Source organism: Dermacentor albipictus, chromosome 8, assembly GCF_038994185.2.
Source record: "Dermacentor albipictus isolate Rhodes 1998 colony chromosome 8, USDA_Dalb.pri_finalv2, whole genome shotgun sequence".
NCBI lineage: Eukaryota > Metazoa > Arthropoda > Arachnida > Ixodida > Ixodidae > Dermacentor > Dermacentor albipictus.
This window is the reverse complement of record NC_091828.1, coordinates 41,815,814-41,836,015: the sequence shown is the minus strand read 5'-3', so window position 1 is coordinate 41,836,015 and position 20,202 is coordinate 41,815,814. Positions and strand designations below refer to the sequence as shown.

Sequence of the window (20,202 nt, the reverse complement as noted above, 5' to 3'; positions counted from 1 at the left end):
CAGGAGATGCTGATAACTACCGCCATCCAAAAGGAGTGAAAAAACTGAGAACCGGTCCACTCTGCGAAGATGGAATGGCAACGAATGCTGACGACAGTCAAAGCTCTCAAACAAAAAGCAAAGTGTTTCACCTCCACTGCGGGTCGGCCTGAAGTTAGTGCAATATCAGGCCGACCCACGGAGGAGGGGAAGCAGGCGGTAAGAACACCCCATACGCGAGCCGATCGCGAAGGTATTGCAATTGCGGGCCCACCCACTGCGGAGGTGAAGCAGGCATTAAGAACTCCTCATACGTGGGCCGATCCTGAAGTTATTGCAATACCGGGCCCACCCGCGGCGGAGGTGAAGCAGGCATTAAGAACTGCCCATACGTGGGCCGATCCCGAAGATATTGCAATGCCGGGCCGACCCGCGGTAGAGGGGAAGCAGGCATTAAGAACTCCTCATACGTGGGCCGATCCTGAAGTTATTGCAATACCGGGCCCACCTGCGGTGGATGTGAAGCAGGCATTAAGAACGCGCCATACGTGGGCCGATCCCGAAGCTATTGCCATACCGGGCTCACCCGCGGCGGAGGTGAAGCAGGCATTAAGAACGCCCCATAAGTGGGCCAATCCCGAAAGTAGTGCAAGGCCAGGTCGACCGGCGGCAAATGTGAAGCAGGCATTAACCACTCCCCATACGTCCGTCGATCCCGAAGATATTGTGATACCGGGCCCACCCGCAGTGAAGGTGAAACCGGCGTTAAGCACTCCCCATACGTGGGCCCATCCCGAAGATTCCGAAGGGCGCGTTATAGGTTCCCGAGTCCTCAGGGTAATGTGTCATTGATATTGGACTCTCTTCAAACTATCACCAAGATCGGCCCACGCGATTTTTCCTGCTAATGGATGGATGGAAACAACCTTATTTTGAATCCGGGAAATTTGACAACCCGGGCTCAGGTCTCCCATGAGGGGACTTTGAGGCCTTGCCTCGTCACCGCCTCTCGGACGCCGAAAAAACTATGGAAGTTAGTCATGCACTGATTTCGCTGTAAAAGGCAGCAAAATCTTGACCACCGAGAAGATTGATTTGTTGGAGCTTTAGGAATGTGTGAGGAGAGGTGGTGTGGCCGGATAGGGGGAGGGGGGTATGCCGCTTAACTTCGGGAAGAGGGGGAGCCGGGTCCCCCCGCCCCCTCCCCCCCCCTTTGGGTACGTGCCTGCTTGGGTTACCTTAGCGTAAAAGGTATTATGGTTGTGCGACGTATTCTCACAGCGTTGCAGGGGCGCCGAGCGTTACAGGCGGCCTTTGAGCCACTCGCGTCCAGCCGCGGTTTGCATGCTAAGGAGAGCTGTACCTTCTACATTTTCCAAATATGCGGCCCGGCCTCTACGACGGTCCGTACTGCTCCCACGAAAGCATCTGTGCGCTATTTTCAAGGTACATCACCATGAGGCGTGGCAAAGGTATGATCCCGCACGACTGACTTAGCACGAGCGCCGCAGGTGCGAACAGTCCATCACTTTCGTAGATCCATCGATGTCTTTCTTTTATCTTAATTCTTTCGTAATCATGTTGCCTCCATTGTCATGCTTTCATCGTCATTGCTTCCTTGTCACACAGACGCTATCACGCATCCTTTGTCATAGCATCGTCGTCATGCCCGTCTTGTTCGTTTCATCGTCGTCATTCCCGCTAAGGCCGTCGTCGTCATACCGTGGTAGGGGTGCCAATATTTCTGCACCAGATTTTTCATTTGACCATATCATCGTCGCGCCATCCTCATCTACATGTGTTCTGATACAGTTACCGTCACGCCATTATCATCATGCACTCGTCGTCATCCCCTTGTCCTGATTCCGTTGTCATGCTATCTTTGTCACTGCATCGTCGTCATACAGTCCTTGTCGTGCATTTGTGGTCATGCCGTCGCCTGGATGCCATCGCGGTCGTTCAGTCATCATCACTATAACTTCAACACCTGACTCTCATCCGACATACATCTAGCTGGCGGTCGTTCAATCTCATCAGTGCAACTTTGACCACGCTGCGCCATGCGCGTACTAAGAGTGGGCGACCCTGTACGGCGCCTGGGGTGGTGGTGCTTGCCTAACGTCGGCAACATCTTGGCTGTAGATCCAATTTCACAGGGCGGAATGGAGGCGGAATTTTTTAATGCGTCGTGCAAGTGGGAAAGAAATTGATTTTAGAGCATAACTCTCTTCCACACTTTCGTCTGTTTTCGTTGTAAGCTGTTGGTGGTGGTCTGACTTCTACCTCCAATCAAAGTCACCGATGCAAGTTGCGCGTGCTTTTGAACTACCGAGTCGCGGTACGCGTTCTTTACTGAACGCCAACTAATATGGTTCTTTGATTGGCCGGTGTTGTCACGGGACAGATTTGGCACTTCTATAACCGTTGTTTAAAGGCTGTGGGAGAACAATAGGGGAACACAGCCCTCCTCTTGCTCCTCCTCTCTCCGCCCTCTTCTTAGTGGCGACTATGGGAGAGGACTTCGTTAAGAGGAGGAGAGGGCGGCAGACTACCTTCCACGCCAGCGTTCCCGTCATTGTAGAAAACACTTATCACCAGTCGGCTTATGTGTAAGCCGACCGGTGATAAGCCGACTGGTGACTACAGCTACGGTGGGTCTGGTCAACTGTTTTGACGTGTATTAATATCACAATCGAACAAAAAATCGTGCCTAATTCTCCTCAGTACAATAAACATAGGCTTTGAAGTACATCATTCCTATAACCGAGGGAATACCTTTTTATAAGTAATGAGCGATTTGTTAACATTGACTAGCAGCATCAAAGATTTCCGCAAATTGTTATGGAGAAGCTGTATGTGGCTAGGTTCTAGAAAAAAATTGCGTACTTCTATCCAGCCGTGCAGAACGAGAACTTCTCCCCCTACGTGGGCAGATCCGAAGATAGAGCAATACCGGGTTGAGCCGCGGCGGAGGTGAAGCAGGCTTTAAGCACACCGCCAACTTGCAAAAAGTGAGCTTAATATCGTAAGTTGAAATACAACACGCATTTGTTGATTTCTTTGTTCAAAATACCCTCACACGCCAATGCATTGTAGACGGGAGTCGTCACAAAGGAACGATAAGTAATACAATGTTATACAAGAGAAACGGTATTGCAAGAACTTCAGGTAGAATACAAGATATCACGACAAAACAAAAAACAAACAGCTTGATACAAGCGAAATGACTCGTCATGTGGCACAGTTAGTTACAATGAAAAAAAAAGAAACGGAAATAGTTATTGTCTCAACAAAGCGTGAACAGTGAATAAAACACGACTGGAAGGAAGGTGGTTCCAGGCACTTGAGGTGTTCGGTGTGAAATAGTGTAGAAATGTGATTGTGCGAGAGGATGCACACCCTACTTCACTAATGTCGTCAACCCCCGATGAAAGGTACGTACGTAGGGATGATCTCAGCGTGTAGATCATGATGATGATGATGATGGTAGACTTTCTGAAGTAAGCATAAGTGAAAAACTTTTCTGCGCAGCGATAACGGAGACAACGCTAAACTGACTTTCGTTGCTCTTATGCTTAATGTACGAAAATAATTGGCAAGTATAAAACATGTGGCGTTATTCTGAATCAATTGAAGTGCATTAATAAGGTTATGACAGTCAGGATACCAAACACCAGCGGCATATTTTCATTCCGGGCGCACAAGGGTTTTAGTTCTGTTTCGGACTTACTGAAATTTCGACTGAAATTTCGATTTAAGTATCCTAGCATTCGATTTCCGCTAATATTTATTACAGTGACGTGAGTTTTCCATGTAAGATCAGACGTTATACTGATTCCGAGATATCGATAGCATGAAATTTGTTCATGCGTACTACTTTTAGGTTTATAAATTGGGCGGCGTTCCTTTATGTGAGAAACAGCCATTAATTCGCAATTATTATTGTTTAATTTCATAAGCCACTTACCGCACCACCGCATTATGACATCTAAGACAGATTGTAATATGTGTTCATCGTGCCCATTGCGAATTTGTTGATATATAACACAATCATTGGTGTACGAGGTGAATATTAGAAGGGAAACAGCTTCGTAAATTATTAATGTAAATAAAAAAAGCAATGGGCCTAAGACTGAGCCCTGAGGCACGCCAGATGGAACATATAATGGTGAAGAATCATGATCGTTAACCGTGACATATGGAAGTCAATTAGTACGAAATTATTCTGGCCATGTTGGCAATTTATGATTTAAGTTCAATACTGAAAGTTTGACCACAAGAACTGCGGGGCATACTTTATCGAACGCTTTGGCGAAGTGTAAATATGCGCAGTCAACTGGAGAACTTCTCTCCAGTGTGGTGTGCAAGCGATTTGTGAAAAGTAGAAGTTGTGTGCCATGTGAGTAGGATCGGCGGAAACCGAGTTCAGCACTCGTGAAGAAGTTATTTGTGCCTTAGAAGCAAAGAGAGAGAGAGAGAATTAAGAGGAAAGGCAGGGAGGTTAACCAGATATGAGTCTCCGGTTTGCTACCCTACACTGGGGATGGGGGATAGGGGTTAGAAAGATGACAGAGAGGAAAACGCAAAAGAAAGGAACGCGCACACATGGAGGCACACACACAAAAGGCGTTCCAGTTAAAGTCGTTCACACAGGCCGGTAGATCGCAAGAAGCGCAAAAGCGCTTGCACGGCCTTCTTCTGTGACGGTAGGTCCTTTCGATGTGGCAGGATTCCTTTTTCGGATAACGGTTGGTCGTCCAGTTGGTCAAGTTCGTGGCTAAGGCATGCCCTCTGTGGACTGTACTGCGGGCAGACGCACAAAATATGGCCAATTGATTCTTCATGGCCGCAGTGGTCACAGGTTGGGGTGTCGGTCATGCCTATGCGGAATGCATAGGCTTTAGTAAAGGCAACGCCCAACCAAAGTCGATATAAGAGCGTGCCGTTTCTACGGCGAAGCTGTGATGGCGCTCGAAGACTTAATGTTGGATCAAGTGAGTACAGTCGCGCATTTCTTAAATGTGGCTCATTCCTTTGCGACGCGGTGCACTGCCGAGCAAGTAGGCGGAGCTTCCGTGCCGCTTGACTTCCAGAAAGAGGAATTGGGACATGGCGCTCCTCAGTATGGGCTGAGCGGGCAGCGTGATCCGCCCGTTCATTGCCGATAATCCCGCAGTGACTTGGAAGCCACTGAAAGGTTATTTCGTGGCCTGCATCACTTATATGGTGTAATGTCTCTGTAATATGGAATATTAGTTGTTCGTGTGGTCCGCGTCGTAAAGGTGACAGTAGAGACTGCAGTGCCGCCCTCGAATCGCAGAATATTGTCCATTTGTGTGGCGGTTCATCACCAATGTGATGAAGGGCAGCAAAGAGCGCTGCGAGCTCTGCTGCCGTCGATGTTGTCGCGTGGGTCGTCTTAGATTTGATTGTTGTAGCTTTCGCTGGTATGACGATTGCCGCCGCGGAGCTGCTTGGAAGGACACATCCATCAGTGTAAATATGCGTAGAGTCACGGTAGTTCTCGTACAAATATAGTAGCGTGAGCTGTCTAAGGGCTGGTGATGACAGATCAGCTTTTCTCGAGATACCAGGTATTGCGAGGCTGATTTTTGGCTGAGCGAGGCACCATGGAGGGATCGAAGGTCTCGCAGCCTGAGTAAAACAAGCTGGCAATGATTCATCATATGCAGTTATCGTTTGGCTGAAATATGTGTGTGGCCTGTCCGCTGGTAGAGAGGCTAAATGGTGACGAGGAGTCCTGGCTAGATGCCGTATATGGGTCCTGAGTGCTTCAATTTCAATGTGGGTCTTGACAAGATGGTCTCTAGCGATTGCTATCGTAGGCACTGTTGAAGAACTCTGAGGCAGGCCTAGACAGATCCGGAGCACTTGACCCTGAACACTTTGTATTGTGCGTAGATTCGTTTTGCCTGTGTTGTTTATTGCTGGCAAGCTGTATCGCAGGAATCCCACAAAAATCACCCTGTACAGTTGTAACATGGCACTAGGCGACATTCCCCAGGTCTTGCCAGCGAAAAACATGAACAGATGGCAGATGCCTGTCAACCGTTTTTTCACGTATGATATGTGTGGGCTCCATGACAAGTCCCTGTCGATTATGACAGCTAGAAACTTGTACGATCGGACCCGTCGTATTATTTGGCCATTTATCGTTACACTGTAGTTTGCCATGGGTTTGCGCGTAAATGGCACTAGTGCGCATTTCTCGGAGGAAATTTCCAGGCCTCGATTACGGAGGTAGATAACAGTTTGTGTGGCGGCTGTCTGAATTCTCGCTCTCAACTGTAGGCGTGTTACTGCAGACGTCCATATGCAGATGTCATCCGCGTACATTGATAGCCTGACTGTGGTTGGCACGTGCTCAAGGAGAGCAATTAGTGTTTGATTAAATAACACGGGGCTAAGTACGCCGCCCTGGGGGACGCCGCGGTAGCTATAATGTAGAGAAGCATGGCCTTTCCCGGTGCTTACAAAGAAGGATCGCATGGATAGATAGCTCCGTATCCATTGACACATCCGACCACCCACTCCTACCTCTGCGAGAGCAGAGAGGATGGCTTCATGCGTAACGTTGTCATACGCCCCTTTAACGTCGAGGAATAAGGATGCGCAGAGACGCTTACGGCGTTTCTCATGTTGAATGTAGGTCACCAGGTCGACGACGTTATCGAGCGATGATCGACCGCGTCGGAAGCCCGCCATGGCATCTGGGCAGGTGTTGTGGTACTCCAAGTACCACTCCAGGCGTCCTAGGACCATCCTCTCCATTACTTTGCCCACACAGCTCGCCAAAGCGATCGGGCGATATGATGAGAGCTCCAACGGCGATTTGCCAGGCTTCAGCAGTGGAACAAGGTGACTTGTCTTCCAGGTTGTTGGTAGCGTGCCATTTCTCCAAGATTCATTGTACACCTCGAGAAGAACCCCTCTCGCTCGCTCCCCCAGGTGACACAGAGCTCGGTAGAAAATTCCGTCAGGTCCTGGCACTGATGTGCGGCTACACAAAGCTAATGTTGCCCTAAGTTCGTGGATCGAGAATGGTAGATCCAACCGGTGATCACGTGGTGGCGGACAGCTGCTCGAAGGCGATAAAATGTTGGTAGCTGTGAGTTGGCCGGATAACCTGGCGCAGAAATCCTCTACCACGTCAATCTCCGATCTCTTTTGAGAGAGGGCAAGCGCCTTGAATGGGAATCGCTGTACGGGAAGTGTCCGCAGTCTGCGCACCGTTCTCCATAGTTGCGATAAAGGCTTGCGTGGATCTAGCGACTCACAGAAGGCAGCCCAACGTTGCGATTCTAGCTTGTCTAACCGGCGCTGTATCTTCTTTTGCGTGCGCCTGGCGGTCCGTAGATCATCCATTGTTTTCGTACGTCGGTATCTTCGTTCAGCACGTCGTCGGATTGCTCGAAGTCATTCTAGTTCCACATCAAAATCATTAAGTTTCGAGGAGCATGTTAGAGTACGCATAGTGTCTTGCACCACGCTCTTGATTGCCTCTTCCAAGTCGAAAGATGGATTGGCGTCGCAGTGTTCTTCCATAATAGACTGAAATTTAGGCCAGTCCGCTCTTTGGATCGTATCCCGTATTTTGGAAGTGGTCAATCCTCTGATCTTGATGTACGTGGGGATATGGTCGCATCCGTGCGTCTCTATGTCCGCAAACCACCCTGCACGTCTGACTAGGCTTCGTGAGACGAAAGCCAAGTCAAGACAGCTGCTGTACGTCGAGCCACGTAAGTACGTAGGACTTCCATCATTCAGCAGCCAATGTTCATTACTGGAGGCGAAAGATACCAGAGCTCTGCCTCTTGCGTTGATGATCGGACTTCCCCAGAGTGTATGATGGGCGTCGAAATCTCCAATGATGACCCAGGGATAGGAAGTTGAGGAAAGGATGTCTCGTAGTCTTTTGTAATCAAATCGACTTGACGGAGATAGGTAGGCACCTACAAAAGTGAAGGCCAGATTCTTTTTCCTTACGTTTAGGCATATATATTGATTACTGTCATTAAGTGGTACAGGCTGATGAGTGTAGGTGAGGTCACGGCGAATAAACACCAAAACCTTACTGTTTTCATAAACAGCTGACGACATAAATGATTCATATCCAGAAAGCCTGATCTTGTTCGATAAGTTCGGCTCGCAAATGATGATAATGGGAAACATATTGGCGAACACGAAGCGACGGAAATCCGAAAGGCGCGCTTTGAGTTCGCGGGCATTCCACTGAAAAATAGCTGCTTGTCGGACCTCTTCCCTAAAAGACCGTGGCTGTGGAGCCATGATCTACTCAAGGGTTGCAAGCACCGGACTCAGAGCGTCCAGTACTTGAAGCACACTTCTGGCAGACGGTGTGTGCATGTTGCTTAGCAGCACGCGAATGGCATTCATTAAAGGCCTAATAAGTGCTATCACTTGCTCATCTGTTTTCCGCGACTTCTCGGATACAGCACCTTGCTGTACTGGGGGCGGCTTCTTCTGCGGCTCTTCTGGCGGTCGTGTACGCGGAAGTGGCGGCCATTCTTTTGTGGAGAGAGATCTGGCAGTTTGCTACCTTCCAACATTGGTGTTCGGGTTGCTGGAAACGTCCGCTGATGATGATGCTTGACGAGGGGACTTTTCCTGAAAGCTTGATGTTTTCCGCCTTGAAGACCTTCGTCGGTGACGTCGTCTTCGCCGTACTTTCACAGCGGCCTCTTTGTGGGTAGAGTTGTCTCTCACCATTTGTTTAAGAATGGTGATCTCTTTCTTGATCTGGGGACAGTCTTTGGAAGAGGCACAGTGATCACCTTGACAGTTAGGACACTTCAACGTGGTTGCGCTGCAGTTGTCTTCTGAGTGGGGTTTGGCACATCGAGGGCACATGGCCGAATTTCTGCAAACACCCTTCACATGTACAATCTTCTGACAATTGATGCATTGCAATGGTCTTGGAATAAATGGTCGAACCTGGTGGCGAAAGTGGCCGACCTTCACGTAGGGTGGAAGGCAGTCGCCTTTGAAAGTTATCCTCACACAACGTGTGTTGCCGAGGCGACCAACATGCACAATCACATTGTGTTCGCTTGCTGGTTTTATGAGAATTGGAAGGTCTGCATTAGATATTTCATTGTCAATGTCATAGATGACTCCTGTTATTGTGGGCACCATTCGTTGGCACGCTGGATCGGACCTTGATGTTTCCCAGCTGCGTTACATGTTGTAGTATGGTCAGTGCACTCGGGTTCATCACATCGATTGCCAGGATGTTTCGCCTAGTATTTATCCTAACATCCTTGATCTCATTTGGCACGGTGTTTTCTAGATACACGGAGAGTGCTTGCCTGTTGAGGATGCTCAGGTTGTCGGCCGCGTTCTGTGGCACAAAGAGGATGGAGCGAGGCCATCGCTGAGGAGCTGTTTTCACAGTGTTCGAACTGGACGCCGAAGATGAGTTGATAATTCTTCGTTTGGCCTTGCCGTACTGGACAAGTCGAAAGCTGTCTTCCGAGGACTCGTCACCTGATGCGCAGTACAGCTATGTGTCCTCGCTACCACTCGACGTATTTCCTCGCTTCCTCGAACCGATGTCCGCGGGTGCACGGGAACCGGGAGGATCCTCGGGGTGTTGTAGATCCATCACCGCGATGGAGGGGGCGAGGGACCGCACAGGTGCAGTAAGAAGTCCAGAAAAACACAGAGACGGGGGAGATGTGTTACGCAAGAGAAGCACTTCGTCTTCTTCCTTCCTGAGAAGCAAAAGATGTTAGAATATAGTATAGGCTCCATAATTTTGAAAGGAATAATCGTCAATGAAAATGGGTGGTAGTTAAGAGGACAGTGCATGTTACCAGATTTATGAATGGGAACCACCTTCCCAATCTTCGAGTCCGACTGGGAGGAACCATGATATTCAGATATTAAGCTGGTAAGAGCATATACTACACTTTGAACCACGTCAGCCATGTCTACATTCGTACCGCGCTCTCCTTATCGGCAATCCAAGCGCTTGCGTATCTCCTTTTCTTTCCTTCCCTCTCCCGTTTGAGCGTGTTCTTAATGAAAACTGACCCTTTTAAAAATTATATTATGGGGCTTTACGTGCCAAAACCACCTCCTGATTACGAAGCACGCCGTAGGGTAGCACTTTGGAAATTTCGACCACCTGGGGTTCTTTAACGTGCACCTAAATCTAAGTAGACGGGTGTTTTCGCATTTCGCCCCCATCGAAATGCGGCCGTCGTGGCCGGGGTTCGATCCTGCGACCTCGTGCTCAGCAGCCCAACACCATAGCCACTGAGCAACCATGTGCACGCCGGGTGGACCCTTTTCTGTACGCTGTTTGGGTGATTCCTGTGAATGTATACACTCTTCGCGTCATTTTGCTGAGTTCTTGCAGCCTCAGCATTTCGAGGGCTATGAGCCATCCCTTAGGACGATAATTTTATGCGAAGCATATTACGAGGGCTCAACCCAGCTCCTCAGGCGCGGCGGTGACCATGAAATCACGTGACACCGTGACGTCACGACAGAGGAGAAGTGGCTTTGGCTCAACTCTTGCAAGACGGGCTGGGTGGGAATCGAACCAGGGTCTCCGGAGTGTGGGACGGAGACGCTACCACTGAGCCACGAGTACAACGCTTCAAAGCGGTACAAAAGCGCCTCTAGTGAATGCGGTGTTGCCTTAGAAACGCGCTGTTTCTAAGGCGTGCGTCTCTTGCTCAGGCGCACATTTCGTTGCCGCGCCGAACGCTGCTTTGCTCGACGCTCACCGCGTCCAATGCGGGGCGCGTAGTCGCTGCCCTGTAGCCCATTGTCTTACACCCCTTGGCGGGTCGACGGGAACGCTGTCGCGTTCCACTCTTGAAGGCGAAGAAGTAATGCATGAGTTGTTTCTTCGTCTAGCCGAACCAAATATAGCCAAGCAACAGCAGTTCACCAGGCTAAACAGTGGTTCAACAACTAAAATAAAGGCTAGTATGCTTCGCATCCTGGGCTTAACCTTACCTAAGCCACAGCCATTTTTTTTGACGCGCACAAAAAAAAAACATGGGGCCCTAATCATACACAGCTTCGCTGAAAAAAATTCATCATGTGATTATAGGACTCATTTATTGGAATCTCACTATTTGTATACTTGTTTGAACCTAAGCGCCAAGCCCCGTTCTGTTGCATGATATCGGAAAAATTAATGCATTCTACTTTCACAATGAAAGTCCAATTCGTAGTTTCTTAGCTCTTATGTGGCTTGTTGTACAGTGCAGGAACATAATTTACGCCTTGATTTTTATAACCAAAACCTAAAATGGGCGAAGTTCCGGTTAAAAAAAAATTGGGCGTCCAGTAGGTCAGTGCAGTAAGCGTGCAAGGACTGCTGTAACACAGAGACTTATTACTACTGAGAACTACATGGTGGTTATTTGTGTATCTTCACATACTGCAATGTAAAGTTCTTTTCCTAATAAAATATTTTGCATGGGGAAATTAGGTTTAGACATGTTAGCAAAATTGTAACTCATATTACTTGGCATTCATTAGCGATAATACCTACACCTATATTGACGTGAGGTAGAAAATCAGCCCTACTGCCATGACGCTATATCGAGATGCACAACCGATAAACACGCGAATTCGCGCACGCGCTTGAAGTTTTCATTTGTGTTCACTCTCGCCAGTTCAGGAAGAGGCCATTCCTTCTCGGTAAAGCATATTTTTGTTTTATTTGTTTGTTTTGTGGAATACCGTAGAAGCCATTAGGAAGTCTGCGTGTAATGGGAAAGTTGGGCTGCGTAAACGCGATACAAGCATTATTCGTCAAACAGGAGCGGCATCAGCTTAAGAAAAGCAGTATTCATGTAAAGCTATAGCGTAAAAAGTAAAACGTCAATAGGAAATTTCAAATACAGTAAAAACTAAAACAGCGGCAAATCTACGCAGAATTAAACGTATATATAATAAATTTAAATCAGCGTATAACAGGGTCTCCATACAAAAGGGAGCGTGAATCCTCTCGCCGCGTATGTATAAATGGGTACGGTGTTGGGATGTTAAGCACCAGGTCGCGGGATCGAATCCCGCCCACGACGGCTGTATTTCGATGGCCAGCAAATGTGTACTTAGATTTAGGCGCGCTTTAAGAACCCCAGGCGGTGAAAATTTCTGGAATCCCCTAATACGGCGAGCCTCTTAATCAGAGCATGGCTTTGGCACGTAAAATCCCATAATTTAGTTTTTAATTATCGATTAATGAACCACCGAATTGCACAGCGCCGAAAAAAGGAACATAACAAAGCAGACAATAATAAACTCTGCCATGGGCGATAGGCTGCAGGTGCACACTACATAAAAAGAACCGTGCTAGCTCACGCATGATTTGTCGGGAAAAATAAATATGGAACATTAAACAGGCACGAAATTTATGTACTACAAATGAATGAAGATGCTTGATTAGTAAGTAGACAGGTACAAGGGAAGACTGAACGCGCAAGGCCAAATGAACACACAGGGGCTCCAGAGGGCTCAGACGGCAAAGTATTCTACAAGTCAAGTGTGAAATCTGTCATGGTTAAACTGAGAAGCAATGTAATCCAGGGGAGCGTTCCATAGATGGCTAGCGTAAGGCAGAGCTGAAAAATTGAAAGCGAATGTAGTTCCATAAATGCGGGTGTAGCTGAACACATTGTGGAGTCTTCGTGATGGGCAGGATGTTTCTTGCAGATTTTATAGACCAACAATGTGGATAGACCAGATATGTGAATGGGATGCATTGAATGGATGGAGGCGGGTGCGAGTAATTCACGCTTCAGTTGGCGGCATTTAGCAGCGGTCCCATCCGTAGCCCGCGAAGGTCCAATATGTCACCCAACCAAGTTCACGCACTACGTGGCGCCTGTGACAGATAGGATGTTCCACATCCGCACTAAGGACGTGAGCGGTGGCGCTTGCTAACACTCCTAAGGATAACTATAGCAAACACATGGAAACGCCAAAAAAGTGGACGGGAAAAAGCGGCGCCACGGTAGTGAAATTAGGAAGGGCATTATACGCGTAATGCGAAGAGACGGGTTCACCTCCAAAGTGCGGCCAGTTGAAACCGACAACAAAATTTGAAGGATGCTTAAGCTTCAACATTTACAGTGGAATGCGAAGCATTCAAAGATCCCTCACGGATCGTAGCGCTCCCGGCAACTGCAGCTTTCTTTCTATTTATTCACGTTTGCCTCCGCGCGCCGCTTCCGCGCATGCGCGGAGGCGAGCGCCATCTGGATGCTGTTGTTGAAAGGAACCGAGAAGGGCGCACCCCTCTATGAATCGTGAAACGCTGGAAAAGCGCTTTGTGTTTGAATTACCGCGTAGCAGATCATGCTTTCTCCTCTATTCAACTTACAGTCCGACGTTGCCACGTCTGTAGGTTGTGTTTGGGTTGTACTTTACGATTTTTCGGACGCGTTTTACTTGGAGAATTTCGATTACTATAGTGATGCCTGTGCGCCACGCGGAGGGCCTGCGCGTTTCCAAATTACTTTTCACTCTCGAGACGGTCGGTGCCGGTGCTGGACGCTGACACCGAATTTTGTGCGACACGCGACGCTTAACTCTACCAGGTTAGTATGATCTATCTTTGCAGGGAAGCCGCCACCACCGTGCAGCGTTGACGCGAAGCACTGCATCATTAGGCTAAGGAGCGCCGACAGTGAGCGCTTCTGTAGTCTGAGCGCTGCGAAGGCTCCAACGCGGTGTAGCCTGGAGTAGGCGGCGTAGGCTTTCTGCTCGGGCGGCGACGCACTTACTATACATTGTTCTTCCGCGTTTCTTTAGACTGCGACGACTCGTCGCTTACGGAGTTTAGCGTCCACATGCATCAGCACTGCTTACACGCAGCAAACTGCTTCGATCGCGGTGGCATCAACTAAGAGAACTGCTGCGTCAAGTAGCGCAGAAAGGCAACGACGTTCGCGGATGAATCTCAAAGCCAGCCTGAAGCAGTACGCCTTCGCGTGTTTGCGGCGCACGCTGGGAACTCTGGCACTCGTATTCCTGAAGCTGAGGTATACGAGTCGTGCTATGAAATTGGTTGGTAGTTAAGAGGACAGTGCCTGTTACCAGATTTATGAGTGGGAACCGCCTTCCCAATCTTCGAGTCCGACAGTAAGGAACCATGATATTCAGATATTAAGCTGGTAAGAGCAGATATTACACTTTCAGTTGCGTCATCCATGTCTACATTCGCACCACGCTATCCTTGTCGGTGATCCAAGCGCTTGCGAATCGTAGCGACGTACTCAGCCAGCTGAGTACGTCGCCACTCAGCTGGCTGCCCAAGACACTAAGGAACCATGCCAAGATGATCGTACGCTCACCGAAGCGACTCAATAGCACGACGCTGCTCGCCAACAGGACGCCGTACGCCAAGCAATCAGGCAACACGGTCGCCAGCCACCAAATCCTCCACCTTTCCCTGCAGCGTACTATGAGTGCACAAAGCAAGCACACAAGAGCTTCTGGGAAGACACTTGTCACTTTGATGTTCTGCCGATTCTTATGAAAGAAGCATAAAACATATTTTTTCATCCAATTTCACTTATTTAGAATTGCTACATTTGACTTAAATGAACAAGTAATTTTCCCTGCGTTTTTATTGTTGTCCGTGTGTGTTGGCTTTGTATAGTTACACCTGAGCTGAGCGCCTGGACTCTTGTGCCATTGTTCTAGGACTTTTGTTCTGCGCCTTCTCGACATGAAATCAGTTGATGAACTAGCGTCCTGCCACTTCTGATCTCTTTTTATCTGAATCTTTTGTCCCGTCGGAAGCGCTAGAAATTCATCAGTTACGTAAAATTCAGCTAGCCCAGCTTTCTCGCATTCGTTTTTCCCTTTCAACTGGTGCGGCGGATAAGACTGAGCGCATTGGCGCTTTATTGATGTGGTAAGCGATGTGGTAAGCCCGTGCTCACATAGCAATCCTTGTGAAAACCATGATGCGATGACATTAAATACATGCTGCCGCAGAGCCACAAATGTCCAGTTCGGTTTGGAGTACGTGGATCGTCAGTACTAGAGTGAGTCACTTGGGTTCAGATGAATATATGTAGATGGAGTCGGTGACCTACTGTAACGGTGCTGAACGGGAATGTAGCCTTTGTATCCGAAAGCGCCAGTCCCATGCGGGCACACCATCCTGCGGGCTCGTGTAGGGCATCCTGTCGACGTTCTAGGTAGCCATGTAGTGTACACACCGCGACGTGGTCAGCGTGCGGAAAGAACATACCGAATGGTAACAGTCTGTATATGACTTTGTTCCCAGATGTGGTCCTCGTATAAGTAATAAACACATGGGAAAGCTTAGTAGTACTGTTTCTTGCAATTACTTTTGATAGAGAAGCCTCTCTATCTGTTTCTGATAGTCTTGTACCACATCAATAATACAGCAAGATTGAAAACGAAGATGACGCAAGAGTGTTACATATTGCGAATGGAGCCCATTTGTCGGCATTTGTTCACGCCTATGTAACCTGAACATCCAGCACAAAGGTCTAGGTATTGCCTCAGTTTCGACTCAATAAATGCTATTGCTCATATCTACTTAAAAGCACGGGCACAGTGATTTCAAGGAACTTCCTCAGCTGTCTGCATTCTTTAATTTATTCTTTGCATTGTGGCCATTTTATAGCGAGGAGCAGCAATTCCGACAGTAAATGCAAGATGTTGCCGCGTTATAACCAAGTCGCAAAGTACTTTCACTTCGGTAATGCACGACCTTAGCTCAGGTAACTGCCATCTCTGCACGAACAAGGAGGAGACAATTCATCAAAAAAAAATCGCAGTTACTCCTTGAATGAAAAGAACAGATGGCGTAGCAAACTCGGAGATAGCTGTACGAAGTAGCATAGTAGCTTTATCGGCAGTATGAGGAAATAATGGTAGGTCAAAAAAGAACCGACTGCTTCGTTTGAGGTGAACAAAACAACTAAACTTTATTTCGATGGGGCTGCCCGTCGCCGAGCGAGTTCGGAGGAGTACAGGGTTGCCCGTTGAGGAAAAGAATGAGGCTAAAGTTGGCAGTTTCTTCATACTCCCCCCGGAATGAGCTTCAGGTCATTCGTCCATGTATTCCATGGGGCACAACAGTTGGATCGGTCTTGTCAATGTGGTTCCATTAGGCATGCGCACCATGCAAGCTCTGATTCTTCCATCTCGTCCGAGAAGAACTTCTGACACTTGTCCAGTTTTCCAGAGTTGCCTCGGTAGATAATGTTCATGGACTAAAACAAGAGTGCCTTTCTTCAGTGCGCTTGACGAATTTGGAACAGCGAAATGTGCTGACCGGAGACTCGTCAGATACTCCTTTTGCCAGCGACGCCAAAATTGGTCGACCATTCTCTGTCGGTAGTGCCAGCGACGAGTGAGTCGACCAGGGGGCTGAGCCACCTCTGTAGCGGAACCACTGTCAGGAAGAGTGGTCAGTCGCTTTCCCACTAGAAAGTGCGATGGTGCTAGAGGTTCGGGTTCGCTCGCCTCCATGTAGACGTAGGTCAAGGGTCTAGAGTTGATGACAGCTTCGATTTCAGTTAGGATTGTCGTGAGCTCCTCAAAGTTGCAGTAGCTGTTTCCCAAGACCTTCTTCAACGATGTTTTCACGTACCGAACCATTCTTTACCAGAATCCTCTCCACCAAGCAGCTTTCTCAGCTATAAATATCCAGCGGATCTGGTGGCTAGTGAAGAAGTTGTGAATTTCTTCTTTTCCTATTGTTGTCCATAGTCGCTTTATATCCTTAGAAGCGCGCTGGAATGTCCTGGCGTTGTCAGAAAAGATCACTCGACAAACTCCTCTTCTCGAGATAAATCTTCAGAACGCCATCAGGAAGTTTGAGGTGGACATGTGGGCCACCAATTCAAGGTGTATTGCCCTGGTAACTGCACATGTGAAAATAATGATGTAAGACTTCCGGTTATTTCCTTGATCCTTTGTGTTCAGTGGGCCAGCAAAATCTACACCGGTAACATCAAAGGGTGGAGCTTGTGTCACCCTCTCACGAGGTAGAGGAGCGACTGGCTCAGTAGCAGCTCGGCTGTTGAAACGCTTGCAAGTCACACATTTCTTAAGCACCTTTTTCACCATTTGCCTTCCCCGCACGTTCCAGTACATTTCCCTCAATTCGGTAAGAGTCTCCAGTGCGCCTGCATGCAGGAGACGGCGGTGGGTTGCGCTGATTGTTAGCTCTGTGAAGGGATGTCTTGACGGTAGGATAACAGGATGCTTCACGTTGTAGGACAACTCGGCTGCACTGAGCCTTCCTCCCACTCTCAGCACTCCTTCGTCGTCGTGGATGACGCTGAGATCACGTATCGGAGAATCGCTTGGCATGCGTGTCGAGCGGCGAAGACACGGGAGCTCCTCTTGGAAGGCCTCGAATTGTACTTGAGGAATCAAACAAGTATATGCCTTTTGAACTTCCTCTGTCGTAATAGGTCCCTCGTATTTTTGGCCGGGGTGCCTGGCCTTGTGGAAAAATCGTAAAACCCAGGCTGTCACTCGAACCAGTCTAGAGAGAGAGCTATATTTCTGCAGAGTCAAGACAGATTCCTTTACAGTCACGTTGTGAACACGAAGGGTTCTTCTTTCCTCCTCTGCGATGATCATGTCAGCGCTGCCTTCATGCACTGGCCAGCAAGTAGATGGCTTCCAAAGCCAAGCAGGTCCATTCCACCAAAGTAAACTCAACTTAAGTGCCTGCGGTGTGACTCCCCTCGTCAAAAGGTCGGCGGGATTTTCGATCCCAGAACAGTGATTCCAGATGTCTGGATCCGATCGCTGCTGAATTTCCAATACTCTGTTGGCGACAAAGGTTTTCCATTGTTGTGCGGGACCTCGCACCCAATGCAGCGCAATAGATGAATCAGTCCACAGATACCATTTGGCTATTGGAAGGCTCAGTGACCGCTCCAAATACTCCCTCAGTCGAGCACCTATCACCATGTCCATCAGTTGCAGTCTTGGAAGAGAAATTCTCTTAATAGGTGCTACTCGGGACTTCGAGAGGATCATAGTAACCTTTGCTTCCTTGACCCCGGAGATGCGCCAATATCCAACTGCGCTGTAAGCTTTGGGTCTGGCATCTGTGAAGATGTGTACATCCTTCTAGCTATCGTTGGGTAAGCTACCATATCGTCTTGACACTGTTATGTCCGTTAAATGGTGTAGCCGGGTGTGCCACTGCGTCCAAGCTGCTTTGACTTCTTTAGGCAGAGGGGCGTCCCACTCAATACCCAATTCCCACAGTGTTTGAAACATCAACTTTGTTGTAACTGTGACCGGAGAAATGAGACCAAGTGGGTCATATATACCAGCCGATGCTTCAAGAATGAATCGTCTGGTGTTGCTGTTTCGGTCTAGGAAATCTAAGATGGCCTCCATGGAAAATGCTAGATGATCTTTGTCCTTATCCCGTACAAGTCCGAGGACCCGTCAGACACTTGTTGGACATTCCACGTAGCTAAGGGAACTGCTGTAGCTGTTGTAGCTTCTCGGAATTTGAGTTCCACTAACGCAGTATCATGCTTGCTCGTTTCATGACATCTAGTGCCCCTCGGTAGAAATCTGTAGCGTCCTCCACTGTGTTCGCTCCTGTTATGAGGTTGTCCACGTAAAGGCTCTCGCTGATGGTTTTTCTTATTTCGGGATAATCTCCTGTCGTGGACAGATGGTGGCGCACGGTGGCTGCGAGGAGGAATAGACTACTTGTCACGCCAAAAGGGACACGTTTCATTCTCCAGACCTCAATAGGAGGCTCTGGGTCTTGCATCGTTGGAAGATGTGCATACCAAAGAAATCGGAGGGCATCGCAATCAGCCGGTTGCACCGAAATTTGCAGAAATGCCTTTTCAGTGTCTGCACTTAATCTAATACGATGAATTCTGAAGTTCAGCAAAACCTTAAGTAAATCTGATTCAACTTCGGTCCTGGTTCTAGGGCTTCGTTCAGAGATATACAACCTACATCGTGAGAAGATGCGTCATAGACGACTCTAATCTTGGTGGAAAGGCTGTCAGGTCTAAAAACTGCACGATGAGGCATGTAGTATAATCTGCTTACATCGTTGTTGGTTTCTAGCGATGGAAGTCGTTCTGCGAACCCTTGTTCCAGGTACTGACGGATAGCGTCGTCATACTTGATCAGTGTCGTCTGATCTTTCATGAAATTATTCGGGAGGTTAGTCAAGCGCTTCTTTGCAACAGCTTTGTTGTCGGCGAGTTGCATGTTCAAGGGCTTCCAGGGCAGCGCTACCTCATAGCGCTTGTCCATTTCCTCGACCGATGCCGAAAATGTGCTCATGGCTTCTTCGCTTTCTTCGTTCGTTTGGGCACAAGAGTCGATAATTCCAATGCTCTCAAGTTCCCAGAACGATTTAAGCTCCTTGGACAAGCTGGTTGTGTCGGCGAACACTCCGGCACGAAGCACTGCCACGGTTGAGCAGTAGGCAGCTGAGCTACTGCTGGGAATCGCTCCTTGTAGAGTCCAGCCAAATTCGGTCTTTACTGCAACTAGTGCGCCTTGCAGCTTCTTGACTTCACCACACACCAAAGTCCAGCAATAGTCAGCACCGATAAGAATGTCGATCCCGCTTCCCATCAAATGGGCTGGCGCAACAGTCATATCTGCCAGTTCAGCCATGTCCGCTTGCACCTTCTTTAGGATATCTTCAGGAACGTGAAGCCGATCAGAGCGAATCTCCGGTATTTCAAGAGCTTCGATAGAGTGCTCTTTACGGTCGTATTCTTAGCCAAATTTTTACCCTTCTGCGCTTCTCTTTGCTAATGTTCCCTGCTCCTCCGAATGGGTAGATTGTGATGTCCTCTTCACCTACGACCTCTAGTTGCAGTTCACGTGAAAGTCTTTTAGTGACGAAGCTTCGCTGGCTACCTCCGTCAAAGAGTAGACGAGTGAGCGCTCTCCTTCGTCCCTCTGCCCATACTTGAGCGGTTTGGAGCAGCACAGTTGGTACCTTTTCAGATTTCTTTCCTGTCCAAGAGTGCAACTCTGTGACTTTATTCTCGGGTGGCTTCCATGTCGGGAGTCGACCACAGCCACCCGAAGTGAGCGGACGTGCCGTCGGCGCTCTCCGGACCCCGAAATCTGCCCGAAGAGAACGTACGTGCCGTCGGCGCACACTCCGAACCGATCCGACGTGAGCTTTGCTCGTCGCCCCCTGCCCGG

The 20,202-nt window shown here is 48.6% G+C and overlaps 1 protein-coding gene across 1 annotated transcript in view; it reads right to left on the bottom strand.

Annotated features, from left to right (window-relative positions):
* Positions 1–19,659, bottom strand: part of LOC139049231 (uncharacterized) — a 61,676-nt gene extending 42,017 nt beyond the window's left edge. Inside the window, exon 1 of the mRNA XM_070524601.1 lies at positions 19,081–19,659. Within this exon, the coding sequence (XP_070380702.1) occupies positions 19,081–19,659 (579 nt within the window). The remainder of the gene's footprint in view (positions 1–19,080) is intronic.
* Positions 19,660–20,202: the final 543 nt, after the last annotated feature.